The sequence below is a fragment of the Suillus clintonianus genome (assembly GCF_016758775.1).
Source record: "Suillus clintonianus strain FC179 chromosome Unknown DEU56scaffold_112, whole genome shotgun sequence".
Lineage (NCBI taxonomy): Eukaryota > Fungi > Basidiomycota > Agaricomycetes > Boletales > Suillaceae > Suillus > Suillus clintonianus.
Window position 1 is genome coordinate 52,510 of NW_024539336.1, and position 15,779 is coordinate 68,288.

Consider the following 15,779-nt stretch of genomic DNA (forward strand, 5'->3'; position numbering starts at 1 on the left):
GCGTTATCGAGGACTTGTACGCCAACTGTAGGCGTAGGGAGTGGCGCTGTGAGCATACTTATTGGCGATCTTCGCTTCATGTTTCATCTGCTGGGGGAGGGGGGGTGACGTCCTCAAACACTTGTTCCAACCTTCTCGTGCGCGCTGCATATCGTAACAGATTAGGTGTTGATGGAGGTGATTGTAAAGCAAGTGGTCCGGAGTGAAAAAAAAATCAAATTAGCATCGTGAAATCGAGAGAAAGACTCGGAGACGGCACAATAGGCGCTGTGTCTACCAACTGGTCCGAATCTGACACAATAAATGGTACAGAGCGCGGTTTCAAGTTAGTCAACGAGCCACGATCGCGAATCACACACCTTGATAACAGCAGTACAACAGGAACCTACACGAAATGACAATCTGAGCAAGCTAAGGCCTGCCATGCAACTGTTCCAATTGTACATACGAAACGAATCTTCGGAATTTGAAATTTGAAATTTGAGCAGTAGTGCCAAAGGCTTGAGAAGAATTGCACCCGACATACAGGCCCCTCGGGGTTTTCCGGGTCCTCGAACTTTCCCAGCTGAGAACCCTCGTGGTCTAAGTTATGAAGGAAGATCCCTAGTCGTTGTACTGGTAGACTACGGATCTGTAGACTGATGCACCCAGTTCTATGTGTCTCCAAATTTCTCCTGGAGATATTCTCTCATGTGTATTCCAGCCAACCAGGGCCTTGGAGCATGGAACCCTCGGTGCGGACTCGGATGTCCATTGCAGCACGTGTGTCGCGGAAATCCCTTGCAGCACTTGCCAGGACATGCAAGGCCTTCCATGAGCCCGCAATGTATTATCTTTGGGCTGATTTAAACGGCATAACACCATTACTAGGGTGTGTACCGAGGCTGCGTCCAATCCGAGTCGTAGGCGGCTGGCAGGTCAGCACAAACTTCTCACACAAGCTCATTAATATTCTTTTCCTTTCATTTTTCCGTTCATTCGCTCACCAAACATCTCAACGCAGGGCTTCTGTCCTCAAGGTATTGAACCATTATCCGAGGCCGAGACCCATCAATTTTTGCGTCATGCTGCCCATGTGCGCGTATTGAATGTACAGAACAACACACATTTCCCCCTCCTCACAGTCCTCCAACCCGAGGCTGCCGAGACATGTCTGTTCCCAGGATTGTGGTCGTTATCCTGGAGGGTTTCAGATACCAGATACCTGCAGTGCCTCATTTCCCCTGCGCTGCGCCGTTTGTCGATATCAAAGCTTTCTTCCGATATGGAATCTATCATAGGCCGTTGTCCTGCCTTGGAGGACTTGTCTATCAATAGGGCCTTTGGAAACACAACAGATGAGCTTTCCCTAGTGTCCAACACTGTCCGTTCGTGCAAGCGGCTTGTAAATCTGTCGTGTGCACCACTCGACTGGGCAGCATGGAACCACCTCTCCAACATCCCTACCCTTCTCACGGTAACCATCGATGGTCAATTTCCTTCCCCATTGACATGGGATCATCTCAAATTCGCCCCTTTCCTCAAGCTCACGGCTCTTTCTTTCGCCTCAGACGCTGTCACGGATATTACCCCAGTGATACGACGCGCAGAATTCCCTGCACTACAAAGATTCGATATGCATATCCCCGGTTTTACAACGGCAAAGGCCGAGCAGTTTTTCCATGCACTGTCACAGTGTAAAGCATCCCAGACCCTCGAACACATTGTAATAGATTCCTCCTACCTGGTGCTTAAGGACGACGAGGAGTGGGGCACACCTTTGACAGCAATCAGACAGTTTCTGTGTTTCACGCAGCTGCAAACCCTACAGCTCAAAGTTTGTCACGCTATTGACATCGACAATGACCTTCTTGTGGAAGCAATGTCAAGCTGGCCGCACCTCCGCTCTCTGGAACTTGATGGTTACAGCGGTCTTCCTCAGCCTGCAGTGACATTCCGCGCATTGTTCACAGCGCTTCGTTTCTGCCCCCACTTGCATACCTTGCAAGTGATGATCGACGCTGTGAATATCGATATCGATCCTACAACCGAGTCATTTCGACACGCCTCCCTGAAAACATTACGGGTGGGCAACTCTAGCTTAGGAGATGCTGAAGTTGTCGCTCGCATCATTTTCACTATGCTTCCGTTTGTCGACCGAGTCGGCGACCTCAGGAGGTCGTGGCACCAAGTCAACCTGCGTCTCGAATCTTTTAGACCTTCTGCGGCCAGTGGCGGCCGTGTCACAGAAGCAGCGCCGATTTGGCGCCAAATGACCTGAGTTTGGGATGGTACACTCACACTCATTTACGGGGAATTGTCCTGGGGCTGCTATTTATTGCTAACAAATGATGGGCAAGGTAGATCATACGCTGTCTTTTCATTATACCCTGTACTTCATAACTGTATATTTTGGTTGGCCCGTGATACAGCATTTATGCCTTTGTGGCTTAGTGGGTCCGAATCATGAACTTGGTTCGAAGGGCAAGCTGTGACGAGTACTGTGGCCAAGGTTGGCTTTTCGCCAATATCCTTCAAGTCGGCGCGGAGTACGGATTGAACGTTGGTGGGTCACACTGTGACTGCGTGCTACGTTCCCTTCTTCGTCCTATACGCTGATCAAGTGACAACATGTTGAAAATCTCAGTTCACGGCTAGCGCTGGTTCGTCGAAATGTCGTGAGTATCCGATTCGAATGAGTTTACTCACTGCACCCCTCATCTCCTTCATCCCCTCGACTTCCATGGGTTTCCGCACACGGGATGCAAGACACCTACTAGTCACTAATATCTCCCAATGAAAAGGGACTGGAACTTTGACGTTCTAGTAATAATTTCTTGGTTTGAGTTGCAAATGATATTTGTCTGTTTTCACTATCTCATACCTCTCTAGGACGTTGTGCTGTCGAGAATTTCATTGATGCCGAGGGAATAACTCTAGCACCACCGCCGACCTTTCCTCGTCAGCACGTTACATTGGCGGGCGGGTTTACCATATCGTCGACCAAACCCCGCGGATCCTCCCTGCTGGTAAGGGACAACAATGGCGTATCGCGAACCCTGCTCTGCAGGTCTACTCTAGCTACTTCTGTAGCAGAAATATCTGCTATAACGCTCGATCAATCACCACCTTCCTTATCTTCATCTCATATCATACGCCTGGCTGCTTTCCTGACAACAGGAGAATTCAGTATATTCGCAGAAGAGCTCAGCATGCGCGAAGGCGGCAAACGTCGACTTAAGAATGACCAGGAAATGTACTTACCGAGCGGTGGTCGAGGTCTTTGCCCTTCATGTAATTGATGGGTTCAGGGACTTGCATTTCTCACGCCATTGGGAGCCGATCTACTTCGGAATGGTAACAGGCCACCATATACTCAAACTCCTCCAACAGTTCCGCCCATAGGCCCAAGTAGTGTTTTCTCCAATATTTAAGGAGGAATAACCGGCGGTTCGGTGGCTATTGCGTCCACAAGGCATGAGCCTATGTCTTCATATCATATCATTTCACATCAGTAAATTCCTGTGACACTCTGGAGTCTGGACAGACCTGCACAGAACAAGACAGTGCACCAGACACACAGAAGCCATCGTGTTGGGTTTTCACTAGTGGGCATCACTCATTGTAGTCAGTAAAACACGCAAAACCAAGGATCGATTGCCTTTGCTCTTCGGTTACTCTTCGGTGGGTCACTAAGTCGGCATCCGCAGAAACGAATGATAATAGCGCGATGTGAGCATCCGAGAAGGACCCTTAACGTGACCTTGTCATTCTGACTCGGAATCTTCATAGAATCGGCACCCACAGTTATCGATATCCTTGCTCGGTCACCGCACACCGCAAGTACTGATCATAGGTTTCGTATACTCAAGACTCAAGCACAACACCTAATGCTTATCTATGGCTTCAAAGGAGGCTACATACTATGTGTATGTACAGTGACAGTACAAGTCGCTGCTTGAATTCAATCTTTGCTTGTTCCCGCATCTCGGGCATGACCCGGATCCAGAATTCTGACTAGTCCACTTCTGACACTTGTTAGTATTAGGCCACTCAACCCACAATATAAATGATCCCTCGATCAGTCATCGGCGCGTCTCCCATACTTCTGCAACCATCATCTCATGTCTCCTGATCCTACGTCTCAGCAGGTAGACGAGGAAACGCCTTTGCTTCAATCAGAGGAAAATGCGCCGGCGAAGACACCACAAACACCACTACCATGGGGCCAGTTCTCAATGCTCCTAGTGTTGCAGATTGCAGAGCCAATGGCAGCGTCAGTTATCTCGCCTTTTGCGCCTCAGGTCAGCATTTACTATTGAAGATTCAAATTGACAAAGTCACAACTGATCATGCCATACGTAGCTTATTCGTGACATTGGGATCACCCACGGAGATGAAGCGCTCGTGTCGTTCTACGTTGGGCTGGTGGTAAGTGGATAAGTAGAGGTTTTCATTGCGGTAATCTCAGCGTTATGGTCTAGCACTCGCTGTTCTTTGCAACCGAAGCGCTCACCATCTTCCACTGGAGTCGTCTCTCTGACTATATAGGTCGCAAACCTGTCCTGCTAATCGGACTGTTCGGACTCTCCCTCTCTATGTTCTGCTTTGGTCTGTCCAAGACATTCTGGAGCTTGGTGATAAGGTCTGTCGTGTTTCTGCGCAATTTTTATTTGAGACAGAGTTCACATCTTATCGTGATAGTCGTTGCCTGAGTGGCGCCCTCAATGGCAACATAGGCGTTATGAAAAGCATGACTGCTGAAATGACAGATTCGACTAATCTGGCTCGCGCGTGGGCATTCATCCCTCTTGCCTGGTCCAGCGGTCTTACACTTGGGTATGTTGTGCGAAGATTTCGTTCTCTATATGTACTGAAATAATCACAGGCCGCTCGTAGGTGGAGTACTTGCACGACCTGCGGATAGGTTCCCTAATATCTTCGGGGGTTCTGGATTTCTGAAGAAATATCCTTATTTCTTGCCGTGCGCAGTCCCTGCCACTATGTCAGCGTTGACATGGATCGTCGTTTTTCTTTACTTGAAGGAGGTATGTTGTCCCGTCTTGTGACAGGATGAATTTTTATGTCAATCGTAGACCGCAACTCCACAAATAAACATTAGCCAGCTGCTACCTTGGAAAAAGCGCAAGACTGTTCCTTCACCTGCTCTAGAATCCCCGCTGGTATCATCTCCAGTTGGTGATACGCCCGTCCCCATTCGAGCTCTTTTCGTTCGTCGTGTAATCATCGCAACTGGGAGCTACGCTGGTGTTGCCCTTGTTGAAATCGCATTTCGCACTGTACAACCCGTGTTTTATGCTACTCCCATATCGCTAGGCGGTCTGGGGTTCGATACCCCAACCATTGGAATTGTTCTGGCAGTCCAGGGGATCTTAAATGGGATAACGCAGCCGTTGGCATTTGCCAGGCTTCATGACGTTATGGGTCCGAAAAAACTTTGGCTATTCGCTGTGACTTGCGCCCTGCCTATGATCGCTCTCCTCCCGGCCTCGAATACTTTGGCGAGATATAGTGGCGTTGTACAGAGTGTTTGGTGTTTGGTGGCCCTACAGGTCGCTCTTGGGAGTTGCATGAACTTCGCATATGGTTTGTCGTTATCATTCGCTCACTAGTATTTCTGACGCGTTCTGGCAGGCATCTCATTCATGTATATCTCTGCGGCTTCCCCTAACCGAGCGTCTGTGGGCGCGACAAACGGGTTTGCACAAGTGATCGTTTCTGTGATGCGCGCTATTGGACCGGCTGCAGTCAACTACGCGTTCTCGATAAGTATAGAGAAACATTATCTTGGAGGGAATCTGGTGTATTGTGCAATGGCAGGTATGGTGTGCATGGTGATGGGCATTGGCTTCTTGTTACCTCGCACCATGTCGACAAAGTAGCTTAGATCAAAGAGAGTTTTATTTGTTGGGTCGATGCGATTGTGATATTAGTTTCGAGCCAGAGTTCTGGGACTTCCTCAAATTCGCTTCCCAGAACGTCTGGCTCGAGACCATTGTAATCAGTGACTTGTTATCTGGTCTGATTTGGGTGAAAACGTAGAAGATGAGCATTCTATCCTGAACATAGGCTCCTGCCATGCAGTGCATCGGAGTTACGGTCAAGCTCTTTTTGGTACTTCGGATAGTCATTGTAGGTGCTTGGGGAACAACTTCCGAGTTAGAATGTTAGCGTGAGCTACTCGCACCAACCTGGCAGGGCGTAGAGACATCTACCCAAGGACCCCTCATGAAGCAAACCACTGATTAGGTCGTTGCTTCATCACAGACTAGACTGTCATAGACGACTGAAGATAATGTTTTAGGCGCGCTAATACCCCTAATGGTCTACCAGGTTTGGCGCTGGGTGATTTATTTGGCAACATATCTGGAAACTCTAGAATACTTAAGCCAGCATTCAAGTTATGAGGTAGAGTCAGGATAAGATAAGTCTTATTCATTTACGCACCTGACGTGGGATGGGAGGTGAAGTTATGATAGAGATATAAGGAGCTCCTTCAACCCCATTATATTCATTCTGGTCACTCACCAACTCTTCACATTGCAAAGTATACCTCCGATGGCAGAACCAAAGGTGGATCTTGCATCACTCTCGCTCTTCCGCGCGACACGCGCGCAGGTTGAAGAGTCACGGCGCCGGTCGTTTCCGCAATGGGGTGGTCCTCTCAGGCTGAGTCTTACAGAGTACCTTGGCGAGATGCGACGATGGAATGTGGCGAGCACGCCAAGGATGGAAAGCTGATCACTTGGTGAGCGCTTCACTTTGCTAGTATTAATTAAAATTGATTTTCTTGTTGCTGCCATGTTTTGGTGCACCACAGCTTGACCGTCTTGTCGTCTGAACCAGTGGCCAACACCGTACCATCCGCGGAAAAGTCCAACGAGTTGATATGTTTGGGGTGGGTTTTGATGGGTTGGGTGAGAGATTCTCCTGTTTCTCCGTTCCAAGCAATGACCTCTCCAAGGTAATCACCGCTTGCAATGATTTGCTCATCTCGTGATACCGCCAATGCCGGCGACACGTCACTGCGATGCCCCTCCATCTTCTTCAACACAACACCTGTCTTCAAGTCCCAAAGACAAAGGGTCTCGTCGTTTGAGGCCGTAACTATTCTTCGTCTATCGGGGAAAACTGCGACTGCCCTTACGTTTCCTTCAACACCTTTAAAAGTTCGAAGGGGTGTGGTGCTTAGAACGAGCTTCGACATTTAACTGGAGGTTGGTAGTGTTGAGGACGGTCAACGTGGACTTTGGAGGGTTTGTGAGCGTCTTTGTGTCAGCTGCAGAGGTGCGTGTATTGTGCGTTTTACCTTTCTTCACTACAATAACCTGCCTCGTTTCCATAAACCCCCAAGACACGAGGTCGTTTGCTGCCATGCTTCCATCACTGTTGCAAGATTACTTCCTATTGTCGCACTTGCCTTCCTCGACAGTATACCCTCCCGCTGCCTCGGCACTGTATACACTCGTCTGACGCCTCTCTCCATACCTTCCAACATGTATGCCCTCGCATCATAGCGCAGTTGCTACTTCCCGGCGCTTGTATCAGGCTGAAAGCCATCTATCCTGGATGACTGCATGAATATTGTTGTTTCCGTTGTCGAGAAATTTCTCCGACATATCACCGTGTAACTGCCCGAATACATGCATACATCTTACTGCAATACAACCTCTTCATTTCGTCGATCCGCGTATGCACCAGATGCAGCCAACTTTTTCCCCCTCGCGCCTCAAACCAGCCACCAAGTGTGTAGCGGAGTTTCCGTCGCAAATCAAAGCTGCTTGATATGTTCGTCGCCTCAGAATCTACCAAGGCTGAAACCTTTGAGTATGTTATCACTCACATATCAAATTACCGCAGCGCACCGATTATACCCTTGAAAAGGATCACTCCCTCCTTGACGTCGTGCTAGGCTCGGCTCACAAATGTGCGAGTTCTTTGCCTGGTGACGAGGAGGAGCAGTGGAGTCCCCTGTTGAAGATGCTATCAATGGAGAGTCTTGCCGTTTCAATTACTTCTCCTTCCATGGCCAAGGACGTCTTTGAGTCACAAAGTAGGTCCATGCAAGCACATCAGCAAAACGGACATATATAGAAAAGATAGCGAGACCGTGATGCATACTGGTCCCGTCTTTATCAGACGTAGAATAATGGCTGATGTGGACACGCTCAGGCAATCCAAATTAACAACACCGCGTCAGCGTAAGCCATCCAAAGGACGGAAGGTGCTACATATGTATTTTTGCTCCAAGACCAAATGCCGTCACGGTCGTCTAAATCGATCAAGCGCCGATGGTTTGCGCGCCTCCATCTGACCATTCTCGATGGCCTTTGCCACGCGCTTTTCCTCCCGCTGCTTCTCCAGTTTCGCACGAATAGCGACCTATATTCGCAGAGAGCACGAATTTGAGCACATGAGCAATTAATGGAGCGAGTGACTGAGGCTTACTGCAGTGGGATCAATGACGTTTTTGCGTTGCTTTCGGAGGTATCTGGATTTTGAACATGATAAGCGATTGGCTGCAGTGTCCCACACGGAATACATACCTTTTGACACTCTTGCCCTTGCCGCGCATTTTTCGCTTCTCCTTCTCATTTCGTGACTGCGGGTTGTCATTCTTGTCACCGTCGCCTTTAGCAGCGTCCTCGTCATCATCATCAACAAGCTCCGTTTCATCTGCTTTACCCTGGACACGTAATCGCTCAAGGCGAGGAAGACGAGCGAAGGGAACATCATGTGTGTCATTGACAGCAGTGGTTAATTTTGTTGGCGGTGCAAGGGCTCCCACGAAATCGGGGTCAAGTGTGATCATGTCCGGTTGAATCTAAGGTGATGGATGGTCCCTATCAGCATCATTTAAGAGTGAACTAGACGTTGAGCATACCTTGTCTAAAAGACCCTTGACTTCCCTTTCCCTTCTTGCCTTCTTGTTCTCGAATGGATCGGCTTCCGTACTGTCGAAGTTTGGTTCGCCAACCCCAGGCACAAGAATACTCGACAGACCAGCATTGTGTCCGATGGTAAGGATATCCTGGAAAGGGCAAAATCGCACCGAAGTAAGCGGTCGATGTGGTATTGGGTGTGTGAGGTAAAGAGGTGGTGGAGCTTTAGCTGGGTGTGAGGTCTGTATTGACGGTTTTGTGTACACCTGGCACGTAACAGATGAGACTCGGCTCAAGCAAGAGTGCAGTAACTCACGTTGACACTTCCACCTACTGCCACACTTAACGCACCCCTTGCACTCCATTCCAACTCAGCGCCGCCACCTCTTGTCGTCCATTCCCGCACAGTGCCCTTCCAATTCCGACAGTCCCAGACCTTTACGACCCCATCCTGGCCTGATGACGCCATGTAGCGCCCACCAGAACTCGGATCGACACTCAGCCCCACAACTGGACCGAGATGTGCTAGGATTTGTACAGCAGGATGGGGGATGTTTGGCGTCCAGAGGGTGACAACGCCATTGGAATGACCGAGGTGTAGCACCGCGTTGTGCTTATTTTGTGCGAGCGTATTACATGCACCGAGCTTTGTTCGATGCTCTGCCACGATGTGGCCTGTGGAGGTGTCTTGATATTTTAGGAATCCGTTGTTTCCCTACTATCGACTGAGCTGGCACAAGTTTACATTGAATTGGAATAACTGACCACACTAGCGAGCAACCAGTGATATGGAAGAAATTCGAGTCGCGTGGGCTCAATGTGAGCTTTCAATCGGTGTAGTTCGACACCATCACGGTCGTATATAAATACATATTTTTTTTGTGCGACCGCGAAGAATGACTGATCCTGTAAGAACCTTTAATGAACGATTGAGAATTGTTGCACGCAAGGAACGAGCGACATACGTGATATCGCGACATGTTTCCTGCAGCTGAAGCTCAGCATGCATCGTTCCTGTTTGCCAGTCAAAAGTCGCGACATGGCCCATGCTGCCGACAATGGCAAGATGTCTGCCGTTCCTTGAGTATCTCGAGCGATATGGACCACCATCCAACTTCAGTTCCCGTCGTCCCTTGGCAGCCTCCTGACCGGCACCTTGCACAATATCATCCTGGCCTATTCTCCAAGTTCGTTCCAGCTCGGTCTCCACCTGCATTTTCCCTGCCTCGCTCGTGAGCAACAGTTCAGCATCTTCGACAAGTGCTTTTGACCGCGCAGCATGTGCTGCCTGCCGAGTTAATTTTGTTCTTAGCTTGAGATCCTTGACGTGCTTGTGCTTTGGGATGTCTGATGGTGACGAGGTGGGACGCAGGGATTTCGGCAGGGAGGTATTTTGTGCCTTGACAAACAAAGAATCCATAGGAGACGCCATTCGTACGCCCTCGCCCGGTGATTGATTGTTCAATAGTCACTGCTAGAAAATGATCCTGCAAGGCCGAAAGTTCTGCTTGCATGTAATTTGCAGAACTCAGCTGACTAAGCTACAAACACCGACAAGTTGCAACATGTAGAATAGTTGTAATCATGTCACTAGCCAGTGTTGTGCGGCTTGCTGCCTCCTGCTCAGGAAGAACTGTGTCTCGTTGTAGCCTTCAGTTTCTTGGTCTGACACAGAGCAGCTTTGCGCACAATGTTATCTCTCAACCACCCATAAAATCACATATCCGGCTTTACGCCTCGAGGTCTAAGACGAAATCTACTGCAGACTTGGTCCCGGGATCCAAACAAGCTCTTACATCCGAGGCCGCTCGCCTGGAATACGGAAAATCCGATGCGAAGATGAGTGCCGCTGTTGAGTGGTACCGCAAGGAGGTAGCTGGCCTAGAGACTCGTGCAAGTGGTCGCGTTACCCCAGCTCTTCTCTCGCCAGTACGCATAGAACTTCCAGGCAAAGGAAAGGAACTTGTGAAACTCGAGGAAGTGGCCACTGTTGGTGTTCGAGATGGCTCAACTTTGATTATCACGGTGTTTGAAGAACATGTGAGTGGTCAGGCTTGCGGACATTCACTTATTGATGCACCAGTAGAATCTGAAAGCAATTGAACAAGCCCTATACGCTGCGAAGCTTCCGAATATCGTTCCTCAAAGACAGGATTCCACGACAATCAAGATACCTATACCTAGGTCACTCATTTCGACTTCCTGTGGCATGGTCATCTATAATTAATTTCTCTTTAGGCCAACAGTTGAAGCACGCAATGCACTGACTGCAACTGCTCAGCGAATGGCAGAGGACACTCGGGTGCAACTTCGAAAGATACAGCAGGCCAGTATCAAAAAGGGCGACTACAAAAAACACTCGATCGAACTTGAAGAAGTACGTCTGACTCGCTTTTGACTCACTTTATCATTTTATCTTATCCAACCTATTAGTTTCAGAAGCTCGCAGATAGGAACACTACTGAAGTAGACAAGATTCTAGCATATATGAAAAAATCAACCGGGACCCGGTAGGGGTGTCCGGAGGAGCCATACCCTGACAACACCTACCTCGCCATTTGTATCTGTTATCGTCGGCGCTTATACTAACTTGAGGTTCACGGTGCCAACATTCCATATGTGCTGCGATAGGACTCTTTCGCAATTACGGGCGAAGACGGGAAGAAAGGTGGTCAGAATATCAATGGCAGCCACTGCAGTGGAACACCGCTGGCCACTGACTAGGCACTTTGCTTAGAGGGTTTATCACCGTGAACTTGGATATCTGCGGATCTTCTGAAGCACTGGTATAAGCCCCATGTCAAGCCAGAAATAACAATTGCGAATCGTCGCTGAGCGGAGATGAAGATGTTGGTGTATGCCAAAAATGAGCTTGACGAGAATTTAAAATCAGATTGGGTCCATCATTTTTCCTACCAGATAAAGGTTGTTGACGCGGTAGCAGCTTTCCCTAACCGTGTTATTGTGCACGCACTAGTACTCCGTTAGTACTCCGCCTGCATAAAAATAACTCCAGTGTGGCGTCAACTATTGCTATCTCAGGCTATGTCAATGATGTTGGCCAAATTTATTTTTCTCTTATCATATAGTCACAGCTATGCCATGTCAAGGTTGCTTTACATCTCTGAGAGGCCCCTCGCATTGCGTATAGATATACAATATAGCATTATACTGATGCTCACGCCAAGTAAGTAGCGTAGCGTCACCATTTCAGTATCACTGACTATAATTTGCATCTCTTCAAATCAGGATACGAGGTGAGCGGTACCGGTGACCCCTGGTGACTCTCATGCGCAGTGGATCTTTGATCATCAATGTTTGGTGGCTGTCGCAACTCCTTTAAGCGCTGCTCATGTGCTAATGCTCGAATAGTAAACCGCATTACCACTGTTTCTCACCATCACTGTGATCATAGTACGTATGATGCTGTCCCAAGGGTCAAGTGCGCCTGTGAGCTGTGAAAATTGGAAGTGTGCGTAGTTGTTGCGAAATAAATATCAGATGGTCTTTGCTTTGTTCCTTCAGGCTCTTACCTTTCCCTCTCTGTCAACATGTCGGAGTCCGAGTCGTCGATTGCGGAATCGGTCGTGCAAGCAACGCTTTCCGGTACACTGGCCACCATGCTAATGTACGGCGTCACCTGCATGCAGGCCTTCCACTACTGGCGATCATACGAGCATGACAGCAAGATTCTGAAGTCTGTGGTGAGTCCGTCAGACGCATGCATATAATGATTTCTCTGACACTGACAGGTGGCATTCGTCTGGTATGCTAAACTTCGTTCCCATGTTCTGTGCGATGACGAGACACATTCCGACTATTCAGGATTCTCGAGACTGCTCACACAGCATTGTCAATACACTTTGTCGAGTACTATCTCATCATACATTTTGGAGACTTGACAACGTTGGCGTCGGCAGTTTGGTGTGTATGTTTTTGTTGCACAGTAACTGGGGCTCATTGACTCCTCTTCACAGGAGCATGGGGGTGAGAGCCAGTATAGACAAAAAATTTCCTGCTGATCTCAACCCATTCCGCCAGGCTACAATGATTATTGGTGTATGTTACTGTTTTTGTTTGCCTGGGGTTCGCCCTAGTGATATTATCATAGTTTATTATAGGTTATGTTGCGAATCTGTGAGTTTCTCGAAGTATCGTAAAGGTTGTGCTAACTCCATCAGTTGCTTCATCTGGCGGATATCGCGACGTGAGTACTTCGATACACGCATTTACCTCCTCTCTTACTTACGTGAGCAGTGGGTCAGAATCGCTGGATTGCTGTTTTCTTTGTTTGTCGCATTTATCTTTGATGTCTAGAATTCCTGCTCAAGCCCTCGTTGTAGGCCATTGCTGCAACTGTTCGCTGCGGTAAACTTTTCAATTTTAACATAGAGCTGCGAGTTGATTTTTTGCAGTATTTGGAGTGGTAAACTGCGTATGGAGGTACGTCCTTCCTGTATTTGGTTATCTGACCACTGATTGTAGTTCGAACAGTTTCATGTATCCTGGATGGGCGGAGTTCAGAGCACGCATCTTTGTATGTACTCGACAAATACCCCCAGATCCACTGGTCTCAACATAGTATCGCCAGACATTCTTGGTGGTTGGTCAAGTGCTTTCAGCAGTCGTCGACAGTGTGATTGCGTTTACTTTATGCTTCTACCTTCGACAACGTCGCACTGGCATGAAAAGGCAGGATATCAGTTAGCCTAACCCTACGTCAAAGTCAACTTGTTGCCCTTAGGACTGACGGCATCATCAACCGCCTCCAATTATATAGCATCAATACTGGTGCCATCGGGTCGTGAGCCTACTGCTTATGATATATCTTCTACAACTCAGGCGCTTCATTTCCTATAGGCTTTTCGCCGTTCTAGCGCTCATCGTGGTAAGTGGACGTTCAAACAGATGGTTCATATCCAACTAACTTGACTCTAGTTTCTCGTTTCTCCAAGTACTACAGCGTTCATTGCTTTTATCCAAGTACAGGGCAAATGTATGTCGGATTCAGTTGTCATATTTGACTCAGTTGACACTCTGTGCAGTCTATGCAACATCATTATTAGCTTCGTTCGTATCGTGATTTTGGCCTCTATGTGTCAACTGAAAGTATACGCCAGGTTAAATTCCCGCAAAAAGATTGAACAGTCTGTTCCTTCCGCGGGAGGCGTTGTGCTCCCCCTGTTCAGAGCAGGACGTCCGAATCCGTCGCCACGGTACCTGGTTTGTATTTTCGCCCTCCTTTGAAATTGTCTGGGGCTCAAGTCATGCGTTAGCAATCGTTTGAAGTCCAGAAGAGTATTACGACGGAGATCTACAGCGACGGTCTGGATCCTGAAATGAAGAGTGAGGAGACTAGATATTGAGTCTGTACCAACGGACCAGTACCATAGGGCTAGTATGTGATGAACAGATTGCTGGCGGTAGAGAGCAGTGAGTCAAGTAAATCCATAGTATGTTTAAATTATTATCAGCTAGCTTGTTCTTCAAATGGTGCGAACGTGCTGCAGAAAGCTTAGACGATGTTTCGCCACCCCACGCGGAGCGCTGCTGATCGGGATTCGAAAGGACTGCAAACCTCACTGGTGCACCCAAAGGACCGTCATTTTTTACACGAAGTCAGGGGAGGTCACTGTGGATAGACTGACGGTCCGCCAGCTACGTGGATAAGAAGGGCGACGAGGTGACCTGTGAGTATACGGTACCTGCTTTCTGGGTGCTGTGCCGCTCATCGTTCTCTTTTGACATACTGGCGGTCATCAGAACGTCGGCTTGTTGGAAGACAGGGATTCTATATGTCCGCAATGGTCAAGGATGGAAGGGTATGGGTGCTGAGCAGGATGTAAAGTGGAGAAGGGGACACAATGCTCGACGGGAGGAGTCATATCAGTTTACTGAGACATCGGGGCACATCATACATTACATGAATTTCCCTCATGCACATCTTGTCTTGACCAGCTTGTAGTCGCCTTGAATCCACTTGAGCATTTTGAGAGATTCAGTATTCCTCCCGGCCTGTTAGTGTCGAGGGTTTGATCCTTGGGGCGAGTTCCGCAAGTCCAGTCGATCTCGGATGGAGACACTGCTTCAAAGACAACCAATAAAGATTGACACGCATTTACACATCATAGTCTAAGTTCTCTCATGATATGCGTAGTACACAATAATTTCTGGCATCAAGTAGTGTGACACTTTGAACGCGTCCGTCTCACTTCTTTTGAGCTTCTTCCACCTCGCAGCTGCACATGTCGTGCACCACTATACCCTCATCCTCATATGCAAGACTGCTAGTCGACTCATGTATGCGCTCTTGGAAAACAATTGCAGTCATGGTAGTTCCTTCATCAGAGTTGGCCAGAAGCTGAGCGTGACGTGCTCGAACGCTAAGGATGAGGCGTGGTCCCAATACAAACAACTCCATGACGGAGGCGATTTGATAAATGCCATTATAAATCTCATCTCCCACGGGAGAGATATTCTATAGGAACAACGAGTGGTCAAACTCGGATCCAAACAGTACTACAGATTTATGCGTACCGACAGATTTGGGGACGAGGCGCCGAGTCCCAAGGAAGAGACAACTGCAAAGCTAGCACATGAGGAGCTTCAGCAGAAAAATGGTATGACATTCAAATTGCGAGCTCACGCTCCAAAGTAAAACACGTGTGTCTTGATTAGCACCGCAAAGCAGTCCCTGACGGACCATCTCGATTGTGGTTGCAGTTCACGGTAGTGTTTTATGACAATCCAGACTGCAAGACACAAGGTGAGGACCTCCCATGCGAGCCCACAGACGAATATCCAATCCCTGCCAATCAAAAGTGGGGCATTTCCATCCAGGTAGTAGGAATCGCAGTAATAGATACCAGAGAGGATGAACTCCTCTGAAATTTGTCT

At 48.4% G+C, this 15,779-nt stretch overlaps 5 protein-coding genes across 5 annotated transcripts; 4 read left to right on the forward strand and 1 right to left on the reverse strand.

Annotated features, from left to right (window-relative positions):
• Nucleotides 1-534: 534 nt before the first annotated feature.
• Nucleotides 535-2,421, forward strand: DEU56DRAFT_831018 (uncharacterized protein). Its single transcript, XM_041354531.1, has 2 exons — nucleotides 535-917; nucleotides 1,004-2,421. The coding sequence occupies exons 1-2, from the start codon at nucleotides 642-644 to the stop codon at nucleotides 2,258-2,260; spliced, it is 1,533 nt and encodes a 510-aa protein (XP_041203430.1). The 5' UTR covers nucleotides 535-641; the 3' UTR covers nucleotides 2,261-2,421.
• Nucleotides 2,422-4,103: 1,682 nt separating this feature from the next.
• DEU56DRAFT_873541 (major facilitator superfamily domain-containing protein) lies at nucleotides 4,104-5,882 on the forward strand (the record flags this gene model as incomplete). Its single annotated transcript, XM_041355865.1, has 7 exons — nucleotides 4,104-4,283; nucleotides 4,345-4,410; nucleotides 4,464-4,624; nucleotides 4,684-4,818; nucleotides 4,868-5,027; nucleotides 5,076-5,586; nucleotides 5,635-5,882. The coding sequence occupies 7 exons, from the start codon at nucleotides 4,104-4,106 to the stop codon at nucleotides 5,880-5,882; spliced, it is 1,461 nt and encodes a 486-aa protein (XP_041203431.1).
• Nucleotides 5,883-8,262: 2,380 nt separating this feature from the next.
• Nucleotides 8,263-10,302, reverse strand: DEU56DRAFT_745674 (WD40-repeat-containing domain protein; the record flags this gene model as incomplete). The annotated part of the gene is made up of 7 exons (XM_041349162.1): nucleotides 8,263-8,382; nucleotides 8,449-8,491; nucleotides 8,547-8,824; nucleotides 8,885-9,148; nucleotides 9,199-9,597; nucleotides 9,648-9,798; nucleotides 9,848-10,302. 7 exons carry the CDS (start codon nucleotides 10,300-10,302, stop codon nucleotides 8,263-8,265), a joined length of 1,710 nt encoding a protein of 569 aa, XP_041203432.1.
• A 158-nt stretch (nucleotides 10,303-10,460) lies between these two features.
• DEU56DRAFT_831031 (ribosome recycling factor-domain-containing protein) lies at nucleotides 10,461-11,431 on the forward strand. Its single transcript, XM_041354532.1, has 4 exons — nucleotides 10,461-10,922; nucleotides 10,969-11,066; nucleotides 11,121-11,259; nucleotides 11,316-11,431. Exons 1-4 carry the CDS (start codon nucleotides 10,467-10,469, stop codon nucleotides 11,394-11,396), a joined length of 774 nt encoding a protein of 257 aa, XP_041203433.1. The 5' UTR covers nucleotides 10,461-10,466; the 3' UTR covers nucleotides 11,397-11,431.
• Nucleotides 11,432-12,433: 1,002 nt separating this feature from the next.
• DEU56DRAFT_925330 (uncharacterized protein) lies at nucleotides 12,434-14,361 on the forward strand (the record flags this gene model as incomplete). The annotated part of the gene is made up of 17 exons (XM_041358573.1): nucleotides 12,434-12,586; nucleotides 12,635-12,648; nucleotides 12,708-12,806; nucleotides 12,860-12,941; nucleotides 12,994-13,019; nucleotides 13,064-13,089; nucleotides 13,140-13,171; nucleotides 13,226-13,250; nucleotides 13,298-13,325; nucleotides 13,377-13,419; nucleotides 13,474-13,516; nucleotides 13,575-13,686; nucleotides 13,743-13,770; nucleotides 13,821-13,878; nucleotides 13,928-13,952; nucleotides 14,003-14,105; nucleotides 14,159-14,361. The coding sequence occupies 17 exons, from the start codon at nucleotides 12,434-12,436 to the stop codon at nucleotides 14,246-14,248; spliced, it is 987 nt and encodes a 328-aa protein (XP_041203434.1). The 3' UTR covers nucleotides 14,249-14,361.
• Between the last annotated feature and the right edge of the window lie 1,418 nt (nucleotides 14,362-15,779).